This window comes from Hyalella azteca, unplaced genomic scaffold (assembly GCF_000764305.2).
Source record: "Hyalella azteca isolate HAZT.00-mixed unplaced genomic scaffold, Hazt_2.0.2 contig5045, whole genome shotgun sequence".
Taxonomy (NCBI): domain Eukaryota; kingdom Metazoa; phylum Arthropoda; class Malacostraca; order Amphipoda; family Hyalellidae; genus Hyalella; species Hyalella azteca.
The window spans coordinates 101,778-120,906 of record NW_025935250.1 but is presented as its reverse complement, the minus strand read 5'-3'; the positions used below and the strand labels follow the sequence as shown (position 1 = coordinate 120,906).

The following is a 19,129-nucleotide window of genomic DNA, read 5'->3' as shown; positions in this document are numbered from 1 at the left end:
TAGAGGGAAGTGTCGGTGTGTTGTGTGAGCTAAGTAGAGGGAAGTGTAGATGTGTTGTGTGAGCTAAGTAGAGCGAAGTGTAGGTGTGTTGTGTGAGTTAAGTAGAGGGAAGTGTAGGTGTGTTGTGTGAGTTAAGTAGAGGGAAAAGTAAGTGTGTCGTGTGATCTAAGTAGATGGCACTGGGGGTGTGCTGTGTGAGCTAAGTAGAGGGAAGTGTGGGTATTATGTGTTAGCTAAATATAAGGCTGTATGGGTGTTATGTGTTATTTAATTAGAGGACGGTATGGGTGTTATGTATTAGCTAAGTAGAGGGCGATATGGGTGTAATGTATTAGCTAAGTAGAGGGAGGTATGGGTGTTATGTAGTAGCTAAGTAGGGGGAAGTATGGGTGTTATGTAGTAGCTAAGTAGAGGGCAGTATGGGTGTTATGTGAAGCAAGTAGAGGATGGTATGGGTGAAATGTATTAGCTAAGTAGAGGGAAGTATGGTTGCTATGTATTAGCTAAGTAGAGAGTGGTATGTGCGTTATGTGAAGCAAGTAGAGGATGGTATGGGTGTTATGCATTAGCCAAGTAGAGGGCAGTACGGGTGTATTGTGTGAGCTTGGTAGGTGTTTTGGTAACGGTAAGCAACGGATGAGTGTGCATCCCTCCCCATCATTGGCTTGCTGGCTGTTGCTGTTCTCTGGTTTACAAGTAGAGAACAACAACCATGACACGAACAGCAAGTGGCTCGGGCCATGGCATGAACCCATACTGCGAAATCTTTTTACCCTGCAATGCCGAAGGCAGCATTGGGGCTTACACTCCTACAATTCAGACGATGCTAAATCAGAGACAATCCAGACGATGCTACATTCCAGACGATGCTAAATCCCTAATGTAGCTTCTCTAATCTTATTGCCATAGTTTACACAGGCTCCAAAGTTTGCAGCGATTTTGCACTAATTTTCTAGCGCCGGTGATGTCGTACCAATGAGTGTTTGTATAATATAAATGCGATGCTCTAATTTTATGTATAGCGATGTATTTTACGATGAACTTTATGTATATGCGATGCTCAATTCAAATGTATAGTTAAAAATCATCAGTATAAAGGAATTCTATGATAAAACTGGTATGATATCTCAGAATTTTGTGAACATTTATTTTGAACCGTTGAATACTCGTATTTCTGGCTGTTATTCTGGTGTGCAATGTGTTTTTTTCATTGGCCATTACATTCAATTGGTTGCAATAAAACTTTGTTTTGTTTAACCTTGTTAGAAACACTGTAAATGTATTAATATGTCGGATACTGTGTTTTGTGGGTTTGACGTGAGTCCTGTCGTCATTTGAATCTAAATGCTGCAAAGAAGATGCCATGTAAACGGCTTTGAGTTATTGCAGAAGCATGCCATGAGTGTCGACCTATTCACGGTAGGGGACAACTGAGATTCATGAGGGCCTGACCCATTACAGAAAATTGAAGGCTGGGTAAACGCATACTCACATATTACAGTAATTCATCCTATCGCATGAATGTAATAAGTGAATGAACTTGAACATCCGCATATTTTTGAAATCAATATATATATAATCTCGCGTATGTCTAATTAACATAACCAGCATATGATTAGACTGCCATTGAGCAAGCACCACAGTACGGCAGTTCTACACTGACTAAGCCATCGGGATTACATCCGGACAGTTTACCACGTATATTTTATACCGCACATTTTATACCGAGCGCCTTCGCTTCAATCGTGTTGCAGCTAAATTTTAATAGCCTCAATTCAGCTAATGTATGAATCTTAACTATCATTTTCGTTTATTAAAAAAAATTGTAGCAATAATAACTATTTTGAGACTACGAAGACTGTTAGGCAGGTGATATTCGCACATCAGGTTTTACATCGTAAATTCTAAGCGGTAAATCCCCAAAAGAAACTAGATAGCATTTCATCCGCGCGATTCAAAAAATTTATTTCATCTTAATAATAAATCAAACAACAGATTGTAATGCTAGAAGTAAACGTCGATATTCATAGAGGGTAGAGAAACGGGAAATAAATTCAAAAGATCTCTACTCTGAGACAGCTTCTCCGTCGGCAAAATGCTAGCGAGGCTCCCGATCGGAGTGAAGACGGCGAGTTTTTGGTCATTCAGCAAAACTGAAACGCACGATACGCTAACGTTAAACCAAATCAATTTGAAGAAAACCTCTGCGAAAAATCATATTATATTCGATCCTCAACAACGTTTATCACTTCTTATCAAATTCGCAGCTTAAATTTCAAAACATTCAGCTTTGAAATTGAAAAATTGATGACGAAAATTTTCAGCAAATAATTAACTAATCGATTTAAAGTGCAAACTTCAAACTGCATCAAACAAAACTGTATTCGAGACCACAAAAGGAAAATTAAGGATCATTAAAATTTGAAAGGTGACTAAGTTCACAAAAATTGAAGTGTAACAGTGATCGCAACATGCTCAATTTGGGATTCAAAAAATTATTTCTTAAAGCCTCTCCTAGAAAATGGCGGACGTACAGAGCAGCGATGAACACAACAGATTTTCTATTTTATTTGCAGGAGTAAAATATTACCAGTGTGATTTTCATACTTCGATTTTGACATTTAGAAGCACGTACCTTTTCTTCAATTATTACATTTATTTCGAGTATATGAACCTATTGTTAGTATCGTGAGAAACATTTTGACTAAAACAACCTAAATTTCTGATTTTCAAAATATTAATATCTTGTTAATAATAATAATTTTCTCTTCCTCAAGTCATGCTTTTGAGGATCCGGCATCAGACGTACAAACCGGTGCAGCGAGCCGTGGAATTTTGTGACCCATGCAGACGGGACCAGTTTTTACCAGTGCTTAGCAACTTCAATTAGCGGCTTCTGTGCAATGATTTCGTAATACGATAAATGCGATGTTGATTACATCATATTTTAGTTCAGATACTGTACGTCATAAAAAATAATCGTGAATAGCAATAGCAATGATCGTGGAATATTACTGAACTTGGAAGGAGCTCAATTTAAACTAACGAACCGTAGTCGTATTTTATAATAGACACTGTCTATGAGAGACAACGCTGTTTAAATTTCTGCGCCTTTGCTTGGTCTCTGCTGCGCCAAATTGCATGCAAAACAGCGGCGTTAGTTCCAAGCCAATCTGCTGACTTGTTCACAACGCCCGCTTGTAGCTCGTGGCGTTGATCACACGTGCTGGAAACTAACTCTCACGCGGTGACTTCCTCCACGGCCCTGGTTTATGCATTGCCGTGGCATTTGCCAATGTCGTTCAGGGGCAAGCTCGGGATCGCCTGCAGCTTGGCAGTCTTGGCCTGGCTGCACCTGCCAGCAGCCGGTCGCACGACCATGATAAGGCCCAGCGGGCGCTTGGAGCGCTATGATGGCAGTGAAAGGCAGTGTCCCGGCAATACGCTCAAATCACCGCTGATGCTCGGTAATTTTTGTCTGGCCATGCTTGTAGCTGGAGTGCGGGACCAATGCGATTGACTTTTTTATAGACGCTGATTGATCACCACCTAACTCTGTAGGAATTTTTATCAACAACATGTGTAGGTTCATGCGTTGCACGAGTCCGGTGAGCCGTACATTGTCGGATGTCTTGAATACATCCGTGCAATGTGCATGAGGTGTGTTTCTGACCTAGATGAACAGCGACTGCCATGCGAAGTACGACTGTTGGTTTGAGTATCTTTAATCCTTCTGTTCTCTATTACAAGGTGGGCTTGGACTGTGCGAATTGTAACTGGCAAGAAGCTCGGAAAATACGGCTGTTGTTAGATATCTAGATATATTGTCCTGCTCCTAAGGCATCGAGGCATTCCGTAGCTGGGCTTCATTGTGTCTATCGTCTCGTGTTGTTTTGTGAGGGTTGGAATATTGTTTAGTCTCCTTTTCAATTTCGTAGACTGACAATCCGTATCAATTATAGACGTTTGATTTTCGCAACGGAATTCAACATTTTTCCGCACCTCTATGAAATTTTACAGAATCAGAATTTTAGGGATGATAATTCGAATTCGATTGAGAAGTCTATCAAAATATTTATCAATTTTGTTTTAAATTCTGAGAATTGTTATTAGCTCCTAAACATATAGAACATTGAATAATTTAAATGTCTTTCATCACTAAAAACTTACCAGCAGATTCCTGTCACGAATTACGAAGATGATGACAACGGACCGGTGTACATTGTTCGGGATGGCAAGCGTTACTCCGCTCGTCAGATGGCCAGATCTGCTGACTTCAGGAACTTAATTTCATACGAAAGAATTTGGCAAAGCTCCTCAGACGGCAGCGTCGTGATCCCGTACAAGTTCACAGCTTGGGAGGGTGGTGAGTGAGGGTGGTGAGTGAGGGTGGTGAGTGAGGGTGGTGAGTGGGGGTGGTGAGTGAGGGTGGTGAGTGAGGGTGGTGAGTGAGGGTGGTGAGTGAGGGTGGTGAGTGAGGGTGGCGCGTAGGGTTTATCCGGATTAGTCAGATATCAAAATTTTTTCTGGGGACTTCATTGCCATGTTTTTCATATTTGTTCACTTGCTGCTACCAAAGAAATAAATCCCGATGATTTATTTAAAATCGCAATATTATTGGGCAGTTGAGCCGAACAGGCCTAACTTCACGAAGGCCATGGAGGAGTATGAGGCGGGCACCTGCATCGTCTTCCGGGAGATGGATGAGGGCGAGAAGCCCTCATCATACATGGAGCTCATCAATGATAAAAGTTGTTCCGCCAACGTGGGGCGAGTGACGGACGGACCGACGTGGGTCAGCGAGCGTGACAGCTGTGGGGTGAGTTGGGGTGGCGTGCGTGACAGCTGTGAGCTGCGGCCGCGGCGTGATGGAATTAAGCATTGTTTGGATAGACAGCGAGAATGGGATGAGTTGTTTGTTCTAAGAAGTGGTGATTTATAGAATCAATCTTACATGATCCAGATCTATGTATATGTACATTGTTCGTGATGTGACATACATAGATTGGAGGTCACATCCAGATCTATCTTTTACATGATCCAGATTTATGGATACATTGCCCGTGATGTTGTCTTAATTCTTAATACCGAATCAGGTGTACAATTTTCCGTAGTATTAAATAATTTAAAGAAGTAGGCAGTCGATTAATCAGTAATGCTGAGCAGGGACGACTATCTGGTGGTCATCGGTGACAACTTCCCGAATAAGACAATCCGCCAAAATTACCAAAAACGTCCAACTATCAATTTTGATGTGCCGTACGACTACTCTTCCGTCCTGCAGTACTACGACGTGGTATGTAGTTACATTTATACTTAAATCATAAATGTCACCGTTAATTTATGGCATCCTGTGACATATGGTGTGAGTAATAAGTATCAAGGTGTAGTAGGGTATGCTTCAATGTAATCGATAAAACTCCATCATGCAGTGTATGTGCAATACCCGTGTGCAGATAATTCACACGAGTCGTTTCTGTGAATGGTGTTTTGAAGTATGATTTTTCATTTTTATATTTGACAAGAAGCGCAGACAAAACCCAAAAATTCTACCTGTAAATTATGGCAACTCCCAACCACAACTTGAAAAGTTGAAACTTGCAAGTGCCTGTGTGTCGTTTAGGGGCCGTCGTGTGAAGTCTGTGCTCGGTGAAAGAATTTAGAGCGTGACAGTAATGGCGAATTTAAGGAAGCTATTGATGAACCTGTTGTTAAAATTGTTACAACCCTAGTTGGGGAGGCAAAAACGGGATGCATGCCAGAGGCCAGCATTGCCCAAGACCAGCATTTCTTTCATAAACCTTTCCGTGCGTAAGCCTGCTAAAGGGCAGAGTAGACTAAGGGATTATATGTTAAAAGCCAAAGGTACAAATCCCCTTCATGGAAATGAACCAGCGAGCTAATTAGAGGTAAGCCACCAATACGATCGCTCTACGCCGTCTTAAAACCGTCCAACAGCTCTATCCCATGTCGTTTAACCTCCTCACTATTTTCGGTAGGCAACAGTCTGGCAACTCCCTACGCCATACCGCTGTTGATTCACAGCCAGCACTCCAGCCCGTCCGTTCGTCGCAGCTGTTTTCCCCCAGCATAACTCTACCTCCACGCTTACCCCCGTCTCCCCGCCTTTTCGCACCGACTGCAGGACGGCTTTTCGTAGTTTCTGCTAACTTGACTGCCTTACGTTATGAAAAGAGGATCTATACGAGTTGTGACCTAACCTAAACTAACCTAGTTCGGTTAAGCATTGAAGGTCTGCGAGGAATGCCTCCAGTTAGCCATGGCGGTAAAGTGGAAAGTCGGGGTAAGTGTGGGGGGAAGAAGATGCTGGGGGATAGTAAGGCAGGGAAACAGTGACGCGGGGTTCACACCTNGTTGAGTATGGGGAGCAGAATACTTGCGAGGGTGATAGCGAAGAGAGTGGCGTGGTGGGCTGAGTATTTGGGACTGTTGGATGAGGAGCAGGCAGGTTTTCGAAAGGGCAGGTCGACAGCGGATGTGGTGCAAATGATGGTTCGGATGCAAGAGGATGTGGTTGATTTGAAGAGAAGAATGGAACTGAATGAGAATGGGGGCATGAATGAAGAAGAGTGGCCTGTGGCGAGACTGCTGGATCTGAGAAAAGCGTATCCGAGGTTGAATAAACCGGGTTTGTGGAGGTTGCTTGAGCTGTCTCTTATACACATCTAGATGTGTATAAGAGACAGTCCTAGGACTGTTCCTTTATTTGTGTAGGGATAGTGGGTGTTGTCGATGAATATGTCTGATGTTTTTCGCCTTGAAATAAGGATGATTTTGAATTTGTTAGTGTTCGTTCTGATGAGCCATTTTCTTTCGAATGAATTTATCTGCTGGATTGCGTGTTGTGTTTGTTTTGCTGCGTATTTAGGTGGGTAACGTCCGGCTGTTATTTGTGTGATGTCATCGGCAAAAGCTATGTATTCTGTATTGGGAAGTGGTGGGGGAAGGTCGTGGGTGTAGAAGCTATATAGGGTGGGTGAAAGACAGGCTCCTTGTGGGTCGCCAGTGTGCAAATGTAGGGGGGGACCTATGTGGTGTCCTATTCTGATCGAAGCTGTTCTATTTGTGAGGTAGTTTGCTAGTGTTTTTGTAAAGGAGGGATGGAGGTTGAGCTGCATTAGTTTGTATTGGAGTCCAGTGTGCCAGACCTTGTCGAAGGCCTTGGTCACATCACGGAGCACAATGCCTGTGGTATGTCTTTGGGATATGTGTATCGCGAGTGTTTCATGGAAAGTTGCTAATGCTGTGTGAGTACCTCTGTGTCTCCTGAAACCGTGTTGTCTAGTATTGTGAATGTTGTTAATTGTGAGGGGTTCGTATCGTCTATTGTTTAGTATTTTATCTAATAGCTTTCCTTGTATGTCTAATAGTGAAATCGGTCTGTAGTTTTGCACTTGGTGTTGTGAGGTATTGGGTTTAGGGAGGAAAATCATTATGGCGCGTTTGAGTGAGTCTGGGAAATATCCGGCTGATATGGAATGGTTGTATATGTATAGCAGATAGTGTATCATATTTATGGGGAGATGCTTAAGCTGAAGGGTAGTGATGCTAGTGGGTCCTGGTGCTTTCTGTTGAAATGTTTTCAGAGTTCGCTGTAATTCTTTGATATTTATGGGTGGGAAATCCACTGGGTGGAGTCGGGTAAGGTTTCCGCGATTAGATGGATGAATGAGATGTGTATTGTTGTTTACGTGGTCGTGTATAGTACGGATGTGTTCAGTGTCGAAATCTTCATTGTTTATGTCGTCCTGAGTGAATATGTCTTGCCAGTGTTTACGGAATATGGGTTCTTTTTGTTCTGGTGTGTCGTGTTGTATATTGTCTTGTTTAAGGTAGGGGGCAGCTTGTTTTACGGGGCTTAAGAAGTGATGGTATATGGGTTATAAAGCATTGGAGAACAACGTATTGACCGTTAACTATGTGGAGTAGCAGCTCGTGTGCTGAAGCAGTGTTGGTTTAAAGTTCGTGTGGTGAGATAGGTCAATTGACTACAGCTGCATAGGTGCCAGGATGACAATATCTATAGCATTTAGATGGTTGATGTTGGCTCCAGGGCTGATTTGAGCGTTAATTTGCTGGTCTACGGCTGCGCACCCGTAGAAACTCTATCTATCAACGTAGTATGTATTTAAAATATTGGTTAGGATGTCGAGTTATCGAGGTTATGTCGAGTTATATTGGTTAGGGTGTCGAGCATCTTGGACTTTTCGTGCACTCACTCAGTGGCACATCACGGCTGCTGTAGCCCCACTGGTGTCGCTTTCCGTAATAAAAACCAAATCGCTTTGACTGCAAGCACCTGCTCCAAGCTATTTCTTTTGAAGAAAAGCTAGCCTTGTATTTGAAATGGAAATTACAAGCCGCTAATACTATTAGCTAATCCTTTCATCGCGTGTAAGCGACTTGTGGACGCAGTATATATGCTCGACTACCGCGAAAAATAACCGCAATATGCTCAGTTTTTTTCAGTTTTAACAAAAGATATATGAATAATGCGAACAATAACGCCAATAAATTTTATGATGACTTTAGGGCGGTAACTGTTACGTGCCTAATACCATCCGCCGCATGTACAGCCAAATATAAGAAATACGTTAAAACGGTCCCTCCTTAATTTCCCCCTGTGCCACGATGGAATAGAACTGAAAGATAAACCTCAACGCAATATGGGCGTTTTGATATTCACCAGATAACGCAATAGGGGCGTTTTGATGTTCATCAGATAACGCAATATGGGCGTTTTGATGTTCACCAGATAACGCAATATGGGCGTTTTGATGTTCACCAGATAACGCAATATGGGCGTTTTGATGTTCATCAAATAACGCAATATGGGCGTTTTGATGTTCATCAAATAACGCAATATGGGCGTTTTGATGTTCTTGCAGCGCAAGGAAATCAGCAGCGCAAGTGAGCCGCTGAGAACGCAGTGCGTGTGTGATGTGAAAGCTCCACCGTTCATATTTACAAATGGAACACACCGCGTGCCAAAACACAGCATGCGAGTATTGCAAGCGTGTTGCCATGAACGCTGCGCTAGTGTGTCTAATATAACACAAAGATCTAGCTCTCCGTAGTGCATCGTTGGTTTGTATGTGATGCACGAGGTCGACGCAGCAGCAAAGCAGGCGTACTTACAAAGTAGGCGTACGGTTAAATGAGTACTCACAAATAGTGCAATTCCAAGTCGATTTAAATGAAAATAACTGCACATCTCATTCACTTTTTCACAAACCTGGGGCTAGGTACGAATTTTTCCAGCGCTATATGGGTACGCGTACAATAACGTTGACATATATTAATTAGTTGTTTAACTCTTTACTATAATTAAAAGCTCTATAATTTTGGCAATCAAATAATAAAATTTCTGTTATTATTTTTCTGTGATGTTTTTGGCAAATTATTGCAAAAAAAACGCTGTGAGGCGCAGTGATGCTTAAATCTCCAAACTAAATAAATATGATGTTGACAGACTTTAATATCATCATCTTACAATGATAATTATAATTGTCAGCTAATATAGTCAATATTATACTATGAAAGTGTTGAAAATATCAATAAGATTATTAAATTAAATTCTTACTGAATGATATAGTTACTGTTGAACAACAAAGTTAAGCTCGATTGAGCCTAATAACTTTAGAACTAACAACACAATATATTACTTCAGTTTAGCGACACCAATCCACGCTACATGCTGACGAAGGACGTGAGGTTCCAGTACCAAATGGGGTCCTCTGATGGACACTTGTCGTTCATGAACCTCAAGCTTGTGAACCGCATACTCAGCTGCGACAGTGAGTTTATAAACAAGCCACTGACTGTGACTACTGCATTCTGTATTATGAAAGATATACGAGTAATAATACCTTGCACACGTCCTGGCGAATACTTGGCTTGAAACTTAGTATCAGAATTTTGCAGCGACTAGAATAAATCTCACTCTGTGATCAGAACTGAACCTGAAGAACTGCGGCAAGGACAATAAAGACCCATGCCTGAACCAGGGATACCTTGGCGCCTCCTGCAAGTGCGTCTGCCCGCCGGGGACCAAAGGGGACAACTGCGAGACACTCGAGATGAGCTACAACGGTACGAGGGATGCCAGTATGGGTGTTCACACCAAATTGTGATTCAACGTATTTATTTACTTATTTATTTTATTTTAGGATTTATTTTTTAACCATGTATTTATCAAGAATACACACTTATAGTTGTCATTATCATCATATTTGTTAGCTGAAGAAATATATACAATTTTAACAAACATTAGAGTGACTGAGTGACAGCGATCAAAATTCTCTTGCAGTTTGAGTTACCATGACCTGTGATATCCATGGTGATTGAGCTACTCTAGTCATTAAAATAATTATCAACATTAAATAACCAAGCTTCGATCAATCGTTTCTGAAGTGTAAGGGTTTGTCATTTTTCACTTTCTTGGTAAGGTTGACATCAAACGATATTTGGATGACTTCCACCTTCATATGTTATTAGCGTTCTACTTCAAGGTTAAATGGTTTTGGATACCTTGGCGCCTCCTGCAAGTGCGTCTGCCCGCCGGGGACCAAAGGGGACAACTGCGAGACACTCGAGATGAGCTACAACGGTACGAGGGATGCCAGTATGGGTGTTCACACCAAATTGTGATTCAACGTATTTATTTACTTATTTATTTTATTTTAGGATTCATTTTTTACCATGTATTTATCAAGAATACACACTTATAATTGTCATTATCATAATATTTGTTAGCTGAAGAAACGTATACAATTTTACCAAACATTAGAGTGACTGAGTGACAGCGATAAAAATCCTCTTGCGGTTTGAGTTACCATGACCTGTGATAGCCATGGTGATTGAGCTACTCTAGTCAATAAAATAATTATCAATAATAAATAATCAAGCTTCGATCAATCGTTTCTGAAGTGCAAGGGTTTGTCATTTTTCACTTCCTGGGTCATTTCCCAGGTCGACATCAAACGATATTTGGATGACTTCCACCTTCATATGTTATTAGAGTTCTACCTTAAGGTAAAATGGTTTCCGTAGCCACCTTTTACTTTACGAAAAAAGCTTTATGTTATAAGGATCTAGTTACAACAAACGAGAAAAAAATATAACTCAGTACTCACTGCAGTGAGTCACAGAAAGCGCATTTTCTCGTCGACGAAAACGTGAAGTCACGGACGGACAGACAGACGGACAGACAGACGGACGGACAAACGGACATGGCGAGCTCAATAGTGCATTTTTTCATAAATGAGAAAATGCGCTTAAAAGAGCTGCGCACATTTTACAATATTTTTGTTCACAGACGCCCTAATCAAAATGAAAAGTCCAGAAACGCAAGACATCACGGAGCCCAATACCGTGGTGAAGACCATTGGTTACCCTAAAGCCGAAGAAAACAGTGAGTTCACTTTCCCTGATCTTATTAGCAGGAATGATTTAATGACTAGAATATGTTTTGGATTACGATCATTCCTCTTACTTTAGTAGCACAAGTTTTATGCACTTTGTTGTTCAATTTCAATATTATATTTTCATTTGCAAAATTCCCTCATTATTAAATCTCAACTACCCTATAAAAAGTGCTATATAAAAGATTTCACAGGAATACATAACATTTCCAGCATGGCGACTGTACACCCTGGTGCTGAAGGCGGACAAGTGTAAGCGCGCTGTGCTCACCTTCGAGGACTTCCAGCTTTCAAGACGCTCCACAAATGGCCGATGCATGAGAGATGCGCTCGAAATCCGAACTAAATTCTTCAAGGGAGACTACGATAAGTATGATGATTATCTTTAATACGGAGGCCAGCTCTGCCCAAATTCACACTTCACCAACCCAAGCTCACTAGAGAACATAGCAGCAACTGCTTAAAACACTGAGTCGGATGTCCACAACCACTGCTTAAGCAGGCTCAAGTTAAGCATATCTATACTGCATCTAATCTAAACCCTCCCGGCCTAGCCTCTTCTGTCCTAACCTACACACGTTGAAAGTTTGCAACATTTCACTTCCCAAAACAAACCTGAGCGGACCTAACCCAACCTCATTCGCTGCAGAAAGCTAGAGAGGCGCTTTAAGAGAGTAGGTATAGAGCCAGTTATTGTTTGGAAAGAAGTTATGAGTCGAGACAGCGTAAATAAGTTAGGCCAGAAGGAGTTAGGCTGGAGTAGGTGAGGTTGGTTGCAGAACTGCTTGCTTATGAACGAGCATGTTCAAGTATTGGCTGAAGCCATAAGGCACTAATATCTTTGAGCAGTTCGTCACTAGTCTATATTAGGGAGTTCCAGCGTAGGTGAGGCTTCTAATTCTGTGGCCGAGTCAAAAAGAGCCTGTGGCCTACTATATGTTCTCTTGAATACTGCCTTGCAACTAAAGTTTCTTCATGAAACCAGATATTTCCCCTGGCTACATTTTATGGACAATTGTTCATTGCACTTCGAAATATTATTCATTAGAATTGAAAACGAAATTGATAAATCGATGCTTCATTACGAAATTATTTAAATTGCGTAACAATTCTCATGGATTTTTTTGCAAGAACAGCTCCCAAGTGGAAAACTGTACGACAACGCTGCAACTTGATAAAAACCAGGGTCGGTGGAATGATTCAATAAATAGTCTAAACCTTAGCATTTCCCTCATATATGCTTGCCTTCTCCAGCTTCTGCGGTGAGGACATCAAGAAAGGTCAAGTGTTCAAGAGCGAGGAGAACGATTTGATCCTACACGTCAGGTCCGTCAAACCAAAAGATAACAGAGGCTGGAAGGCTAATTTCACCATTGAGGCCATCAAGAACTGGTGGGTCTTGACAAAAGAGGGGGCGGGGAAGAGTTTTCATGTTGAAAGGGGAGGGAAGAGTAGTCAGGTTGAGAGGGGAGGGAAGAGTCTGTAAGTGGAGAGGGGAGGGATGAGAAGTCAGGTTGCAGTCAGGTTGAGAGGGGAAGGAAAAATCTGTAGGTGGAGAGAGAGGGGGAAGAGTCTAGGTATGGGAGAGAGTCAGAAGGTCTTGGGCCAATGGATCCCAGACTTTTTGTGATCAAGTACCACGTGAAGGAATTAGCTATACCTGCCACCGCGTGCTACTATTATTTAATGATAGCTTCCAATACAGAGTATTAAATGTCTCCTATCTGATTTAATGTGATAATAATTGCCGTATTGGGTAGGTAAATCATCTTGCATTGAACAGAACCCAGGTGGGTGGCGTATGGCCAACGTAGCAAATCGTAGCCAGACAAACTTGTATTAGGCGGTACATATTTTGTTACTTACTCAATGAAAAAAATTAGCAATCGTTCATGAAACTGAACTAGTGCTTGCGCACCTCCTCGGAGGCTCTTGCGCCTACCATCAGTATAGTGTACTTTTCGCAGTCTGTGAAGTGGTTGCTCTCAGCAGCCGTGAGTTAGAGCATTTGTGGGTTTTAGGGGCAAGTTTAAAAACAAATTTATTCAAATGCAAAAATGTGAACGGCGTAGTTAAGGCCAAGGGAATTGCATGGTTATGAGCCCTGGGGCATTGTGCTCACAGTTCCATCTGTTGACTTCATTCAGCAGCGCTAGAAAATTCATATTTTGGTAGATATCCAGTAAATACACAAAAAGCACTTCCCATATTCATTCATCGCACTCCCGGACCAAAGTAATTTCCATAATGAAAGACAACTATAAAGTATTATTACTTGAAATTCAGTATAATATATGAACGAAATAAAAAGTTGTGGATTACCCACCCCCGCCCAAAATCACATATAAAATATATTGACTATGCACCTCAGTTGCATTCACGCGCTACGCAAGGAGGTTACGCACAGAGGAACGAATCGGTCATTTTGTCCAAATGGAGTCGCACCTTCGGCAAGTAGCACCAATACACCACATCGCAGGGCCGCACTGGGTCAGGAAGACCAATTAAATCATGGCCAAGAATTGCATCGCTTTTTGGACCAAGTCTCACTCATTCTTTTGAGTGTTGGAAGCGCAGTAGATGTGCAGGATACAGTTATGTCTACCGCGTCTCAGGAGCGCAGTAGATGTGCAGGATATGGTCGTATCTACCGCGTCTCAGGAGCGCAGTAGATGTGCAGGATACGGTCGTGTCTACCGCGTCTCAGGAGCGCAGTAGATGTGCAGGATACGGTCGTGTCTACCGCGTCTCAGGGGCGCAGTAGATGTGCAGGATACAGTTGTGTCTACCGCGTCTCAGGAGGTGCTTGGGATCGAACCCTGGGCTAGCGACTACCAAGACGCATCGCTAGCCACTTGACCATCGTGGTGAGGAGCGCAGTATATTGGCAAGCATAAATTGTTAAACTTAGTTTTGGATAAATTTTATCACCCATTAATGAAGAAAATAGTTCGTGATATTGCTCGTACGTGCAAGCATTGCCAATTAGTTAAAGTTTCATCCCAATTGAAGACACCTCCTACTGTTAAATAATTGTTAAAATAATTGCTAATTCTCCATATATGATTTGGTTGCAATTTATATCATGCTAAAGAAAATCAACGTCTGGCCATGTCGCAATTTTGGCATGTGTAGACCATTTGTCGAAGTTCCTTTACGCTGTACCCCTGAAAGATAAGAAGGCAACGACCGCATGTGCTGCTATGACTAATCTAATTTTCCGGCTATGGTGAAGCTACCCAACCGGATACCGAGTGATAATGGTCCAGAATTTAGGTCCTCAGAATTTGAACGCATGCTGCCGGAAAGGAATATTATCCATATGTTTTCAACTGGATTCAGATCACAATGCAATGGATTGGTTGAGATATCGAACAGAATTATTGCGGAATTGGTGAAGGGAATTGGTTCATGAAAACCCCATCTCCTGGAACGTTTCTTTACGGAAAGATTAAGTTAAGTCATTTTTAATTAAACTAAATAGGAAAGAAAAGTATAATGAATTTAATAGTGTAGGACCCCCATCTTAACGTTCTTTATCCAACTGGTAGATTCACAATAACTTTAGTTTAATTTACAATAATTACAGGATGAACAGTAAAGTATATAATACTTCAGTTTAGGTACATAATTGCAGTTGCAAAATAACCTTAACATAGATAGGGCTCAACTCTGATCAATCTCCTCAAATGAAAATTAATGATAAATAGATAATTTTATTCTATATATTAGCATCTATGAGTGTGACCCCAATAACGAATTTTTTTAAAATCGCGATAACGCTTCCATGTGAATCTCAGAGCGCAATATCGCAGAGGCAAGCAAAAAATTATTTAGCGTTACGCTGAATTTATTGTGCTGTCGAGAGTTTAGCATTAACACAAATTAAATTTACTTAAATAGTTTCAACTTTTTCTGCTATCACATAATCGACTGCCACTTGTTTTCCAAACTAAACAGTAAATGTTTATGACAGCAATTAGTACAGAGAAACCATCAACGCTTCTTCCAGAACAGCTGTAGACAAGAAATGAGCCCTACACGATGTGATTTATTTCACTGAACTCTGGAAATCATAGAAATTTACAAACTTACAAAGCTTGCGAATAATTAGGATGTTAAATACCTTCGCTGCAGTTGCTTCTTTAGTTTTTACCTATGGCATAAAGTGCGCCTGATGCCCATTTATAACAGTGCGCCTGATATATAACAGTGCGCCTGATGCCCATTTATAAATTATATCATCTACAACAGAGTAAATGAGTAAGTAGAACACCGTTACGTAGAACACTGATAGTGTGTCTCGGTGCAGCAATCTGATTTCAACTGAAATGTCGCAGAGCAGCGACCATGTCATCTCCATGAGCTTCTCAAGGTTTACTGAAACTGAAGCTTCTGTGAGTAAATTCCGCTAGAACCCGCAATATATTATAAACAACAATGCTTTATTCTAGCTGTCTACTTTAGATTTCTATGTCGAATCTTGATTCATTATTTTTCTTCATATCAACTCATAATATCATCGGTTGAGGAGTTGAGTACACGAAGAGGAGTTACGTGGCTACGTTCACTCTGGACTGCAGTGTAAGACTGTTACGTTCACTCTGGACTGCAGTGTAGGACTGTTACGTTCACTCTGGTCTGCAGTGTAGGACTGCTACGCACTCCCCGGCATGCAGTGTAGGACTGCTACGCACTCCCGGCATGCAGTGTAGGACTGCTACGCACTCCCCGGTAGGCAGTGTAGGACTGCTACGCACTCTCGGCATGCAGTGTAGGACTGCCGGGCACGACCTTCCCTGCAGTGTAGGACTGTTGGGTACAACCTTCCTTGCAGTGGAGGACTGTTGGGCACAACCTTCCCTGCAGTGTAGGACTGTTGGGCACAACCTTCCCTGCAGTGTAGGACTGTTGGGCACGACCTTCCTTGCAGTGTAGGACTGTTGGGCACAACCTTCCCTGCAGTGTAGGACTGTTGGGCACTATCTTCCCTGCAGTGTAGGACTGTTGGGTACGACTTTCCCTGCAGTGTAGGACTGCTGGGCACTATCTTCCCTGCAGTGTAGGACTGTTGGGTATGACCTTCCCTGCAGTGTAGGACTGCTGGGCACTATCTTCCCTGCAGTGTAGGACTGTTACGTAAGACTTTGTCAAATGTATGCCAATAGCGCACGACCTTTAGCGCTTGAATCGTGCGCACGAACTGTCACGTACATGGCTTTTGATTTTTATCGAAAAATGTCTTTTGCTGATAGTACATCCTTGTGGGAAAGTACATCCTTAAAAATAAAGTACATCCTTATGGGAAATATTTAGTGGGTTCTTTAAAAAAATTTAAATACAGAGGACTGAACTACAGTATCGGTTCATTCTCAATGTCTCGATGACTTTCTTCTCATGGGTAACAGTCTCTAACAGACTAAAGAGTTTTGATCAAGAACACTGTCATCATCAAATCAATTGTATTTTCAGTCCCTATGTATAGGAGGGGCAGTAGTGATGTGTCGCTCTAGTTTGCTTTGACGCATTCTGCTTGAGTGAAACAATTTAATTGGACTCCAGTAAACGATTCTATAGAACAAGAAATACGTCAATACGTTCAGCTAACTCTCACCGCTAACATAGCAAGCAATTATGTAAGATTGATTAGTTTCAAAAACCTAATCAGTTCCAGTTTGTTTACTTCAGTTAATATTTCAACGAAGCATTGTAATTTGCAAACGAAATTATGAAGTGAACCCGCGACCATATTAAAATCAACAGGGAATATTATATTACCAGAGTTATGACTACGAGGAATTACCGACTATCAAACAAATAGTTATGTTCTGGAGCTGCATTACAGTGTCATACGCTCGACAGGACATATGTGGCGCGTTTCGCACGTAGGGTTCGTGAGCTCGATTGTACATATAAGGCGTATTAAAAAAATATAATGCAAGAATAATTAAAACTGCCAGTATGCACTAATAAACATCCAAAATAACTCATGAAGCACTACCGAACAAGCAGATAACTTTTCTTGCGATATCTCAACTGGTTTGCCAGCCATAGTGCCGAAAAAAATGTTTTGTGGGGCAGATAAAAATCACTGCTACATCCCAGTTAAGCACGTCGAGCACTGAAGGGTGAGACGCAATTTCTTTGTTAGTTGCTGCCGAGCCAATCTAAGACATGTTCCGAACGTGTCTGAGAGCGCAATAGCATCGCCATATTTATAGGGAGATTTTCACATGAAATTCTTTGAAAGGCGACTTATACCTTCAGCTAGACGCTTAAGGGACAATATCATTATCAGATGCTCAGTTTATTAAGGGAAAATCTTTATTTGCATCAAATATACTAGCCTTTGTGAGCATCTTGTGTGCTATTCATTGTGTACCGCACAGATTGATGCATTGATCACTATGCACGCATAGTGATCAATAGGTTTTCATACAATAAAGTATAATTTTTCACGTTGCATTAAATGTCATTGATTCATTAAATGTCATACTAAATCAATTAAATTAAACATTATGCAATTAAATTAAACGTTGCATTAAATGTCATACTAAATCAATTAAAAATTAAACGGTATGATCAGCATGCGACGTTCTTCTTTACTTTATTTTACAACATGTAGCGTTGCAATGTAAAGCCTCATTGAGTATTGATGATGACGTTTTTTATCACCTTTGCTAGTCCAGGCCACTAAATGAGTTTTATTTGCAATACGTCGATGAATTTATTTGTCTAATCAATGCTGAGATGCAACGACCACCTCAAGGAACTTACCCTAGCGTATAATTTCAACACATGCGTTTTGTTTTGTCGGCAGCTGCGAAGGATCTCCTGGCGATGAAACGTGCGAGTGTAAACTTGGTTGGTCAGGCCACGACTGCTCCACCAAAACTGTGCCCACGAGCTTTTCAGCGAACAGTTTCCTTCAGATTGCTCTCCTCTTCCAGCTGCCCGAACAAACCTCGTCCATAACTTTACGGTACGTCCCAATACGCGCCCCTCCGTTGACTCCGGCTCAAATAGTGAAGACAAAGACAACAATTTTGGTTCGCGGTCTTACTCGGCTGTCACCGGACAGTTATAAAATCATGAGTGTTGACATAAAATATAAAAACTGAACCAAACGAAGGAACTAGTATTGGGCAATAAAATATTTATTGTAATATGAAATTAGTACCATTACTAAAGAGCTTGTTGGCAGCTGTGCAAGTCAAGTCAAGCGTTGCGCCGCGTCAGCGATTTATGAGCGATGAGTGCCACACGGAGAAACGTGAGCCGAATAATCATTGACGTATAGGAAATGATTACCACATTTACCTCATCACTTGCAACCTCATATATATTACAAGTGAATTCTGTAAATGAATCCGTGGCGCGTTAAATCATTAGTTATGTAGGCATTAAACGCTTTCGAAACGCCAATGACCGAATAAGATCTTATAAACTATCGGAAAAAAAACGTTGGAGATTAATTGAAGATTAGGCCGTCTCAAATTTGTCGACGATTCTCCAAACGTCCTTGACTTTTATGGCTTGTTTTTGATATGCCAAAAACTTTGTATTTTAGCCAAATCGATGAACGACTGACGTTAAATGAAAAATGATTCGAACTTTTACCTCTAATAGGTTTAATCCTCATCTAGTCCTCAGTTCCTTTGCGCTCCGATGTGTTTGAAAAACAC

The 19,129-nt window shown here is 41.4% G+C and overlaps 2 protein-coding genes across 2 annotated transcripts; both read left to right on the top strand.

Annotated features, from left to right (window-relative positions):
- Positions 1-3,578: 3,578 nt before the first annotated feature.
- Positions 3,579-5,114, top strand: LOC108683236. The gene is made up of 4 exons (XM_018172532.1): positions 3,579-3,608; positions 4,177-4,366; positions 4,626-4,819; positions 5,097-5,114. Exons 1-4 carry the CDS (start codon positions 3,579-3,581, stop codon positions 5,112-5,114), a joined length of 432 nt encoding a protein of 143 aa, XP_018028021.1.
- Positions 5,115-5,155: 41 nt separating this feature from the next.
- On the top strand, positions 5,156-13,208 carry LOC108683235 (blastula protease 10). Its single transcript, XM_018172531.1, has 7 exons — positions 5,156-5,296; positions 9,692-9,818; positions 9,976-10,113; positions 11,339-11,434; positions 11,658-11,814; positions 12,699-12,836; positions 13,205-13,208. Exons 1-7 carry the CDS (start codon positions 5,156-5,158, stop codon positions 13,206-13,208), a joined length of 801 nt encoding a protein of 266 aa, XP_018028020.1.
- Positions 13,209-19,129: the final 5,921 nt, after the last annotated feature.

Excerpts from the sequence above, each read along its gene's own strand:
- LOC108683236 (XM_018172532.1), top strand. The coding sequence starts at position 3,579 with ATGTGTAGGTTCATGCGTTGCACGAGTCCG. Across the intron at positions 3,609-4,176 it reads TCATGCGTTGCACGAGTCCG|ATTCCTGTCACGAATTACGA; the intron begins GTGAGCCGTACA and ends ACTTACCAGCAG. Across the intron at positions 4,367-4,625 it reads GTTCACAGCTTGGGAGGGTG|TTGAGCCGAACAGGCCTAAC; the intron begins GTGAGTGAGGGT and ends ATTATTGGGCAG.
- LOC108683235 (XM_018172531.1), top strand. The coding sequence starts at position 5,156 with ATGCTGAGCAGGGACGACTATCTGGTGGTCATCGGTGACAACTTCCCG. Across the intron at positions 9,819-9,975 it reads CCGCATACTCAGCTGCGACA|AACTGAACCTGAAGAACTGC; the intron begins GTGAGTTTATAA and ends CTCTGTGATCAG. Across the intron at positions 11,435-11,657 it reads CCCTAAAGCCGAAGAAAACA|CATGGCGACTGTACACCCTG; the intron begins GTGAGTTCACTT and ends TAACATTTCCAG.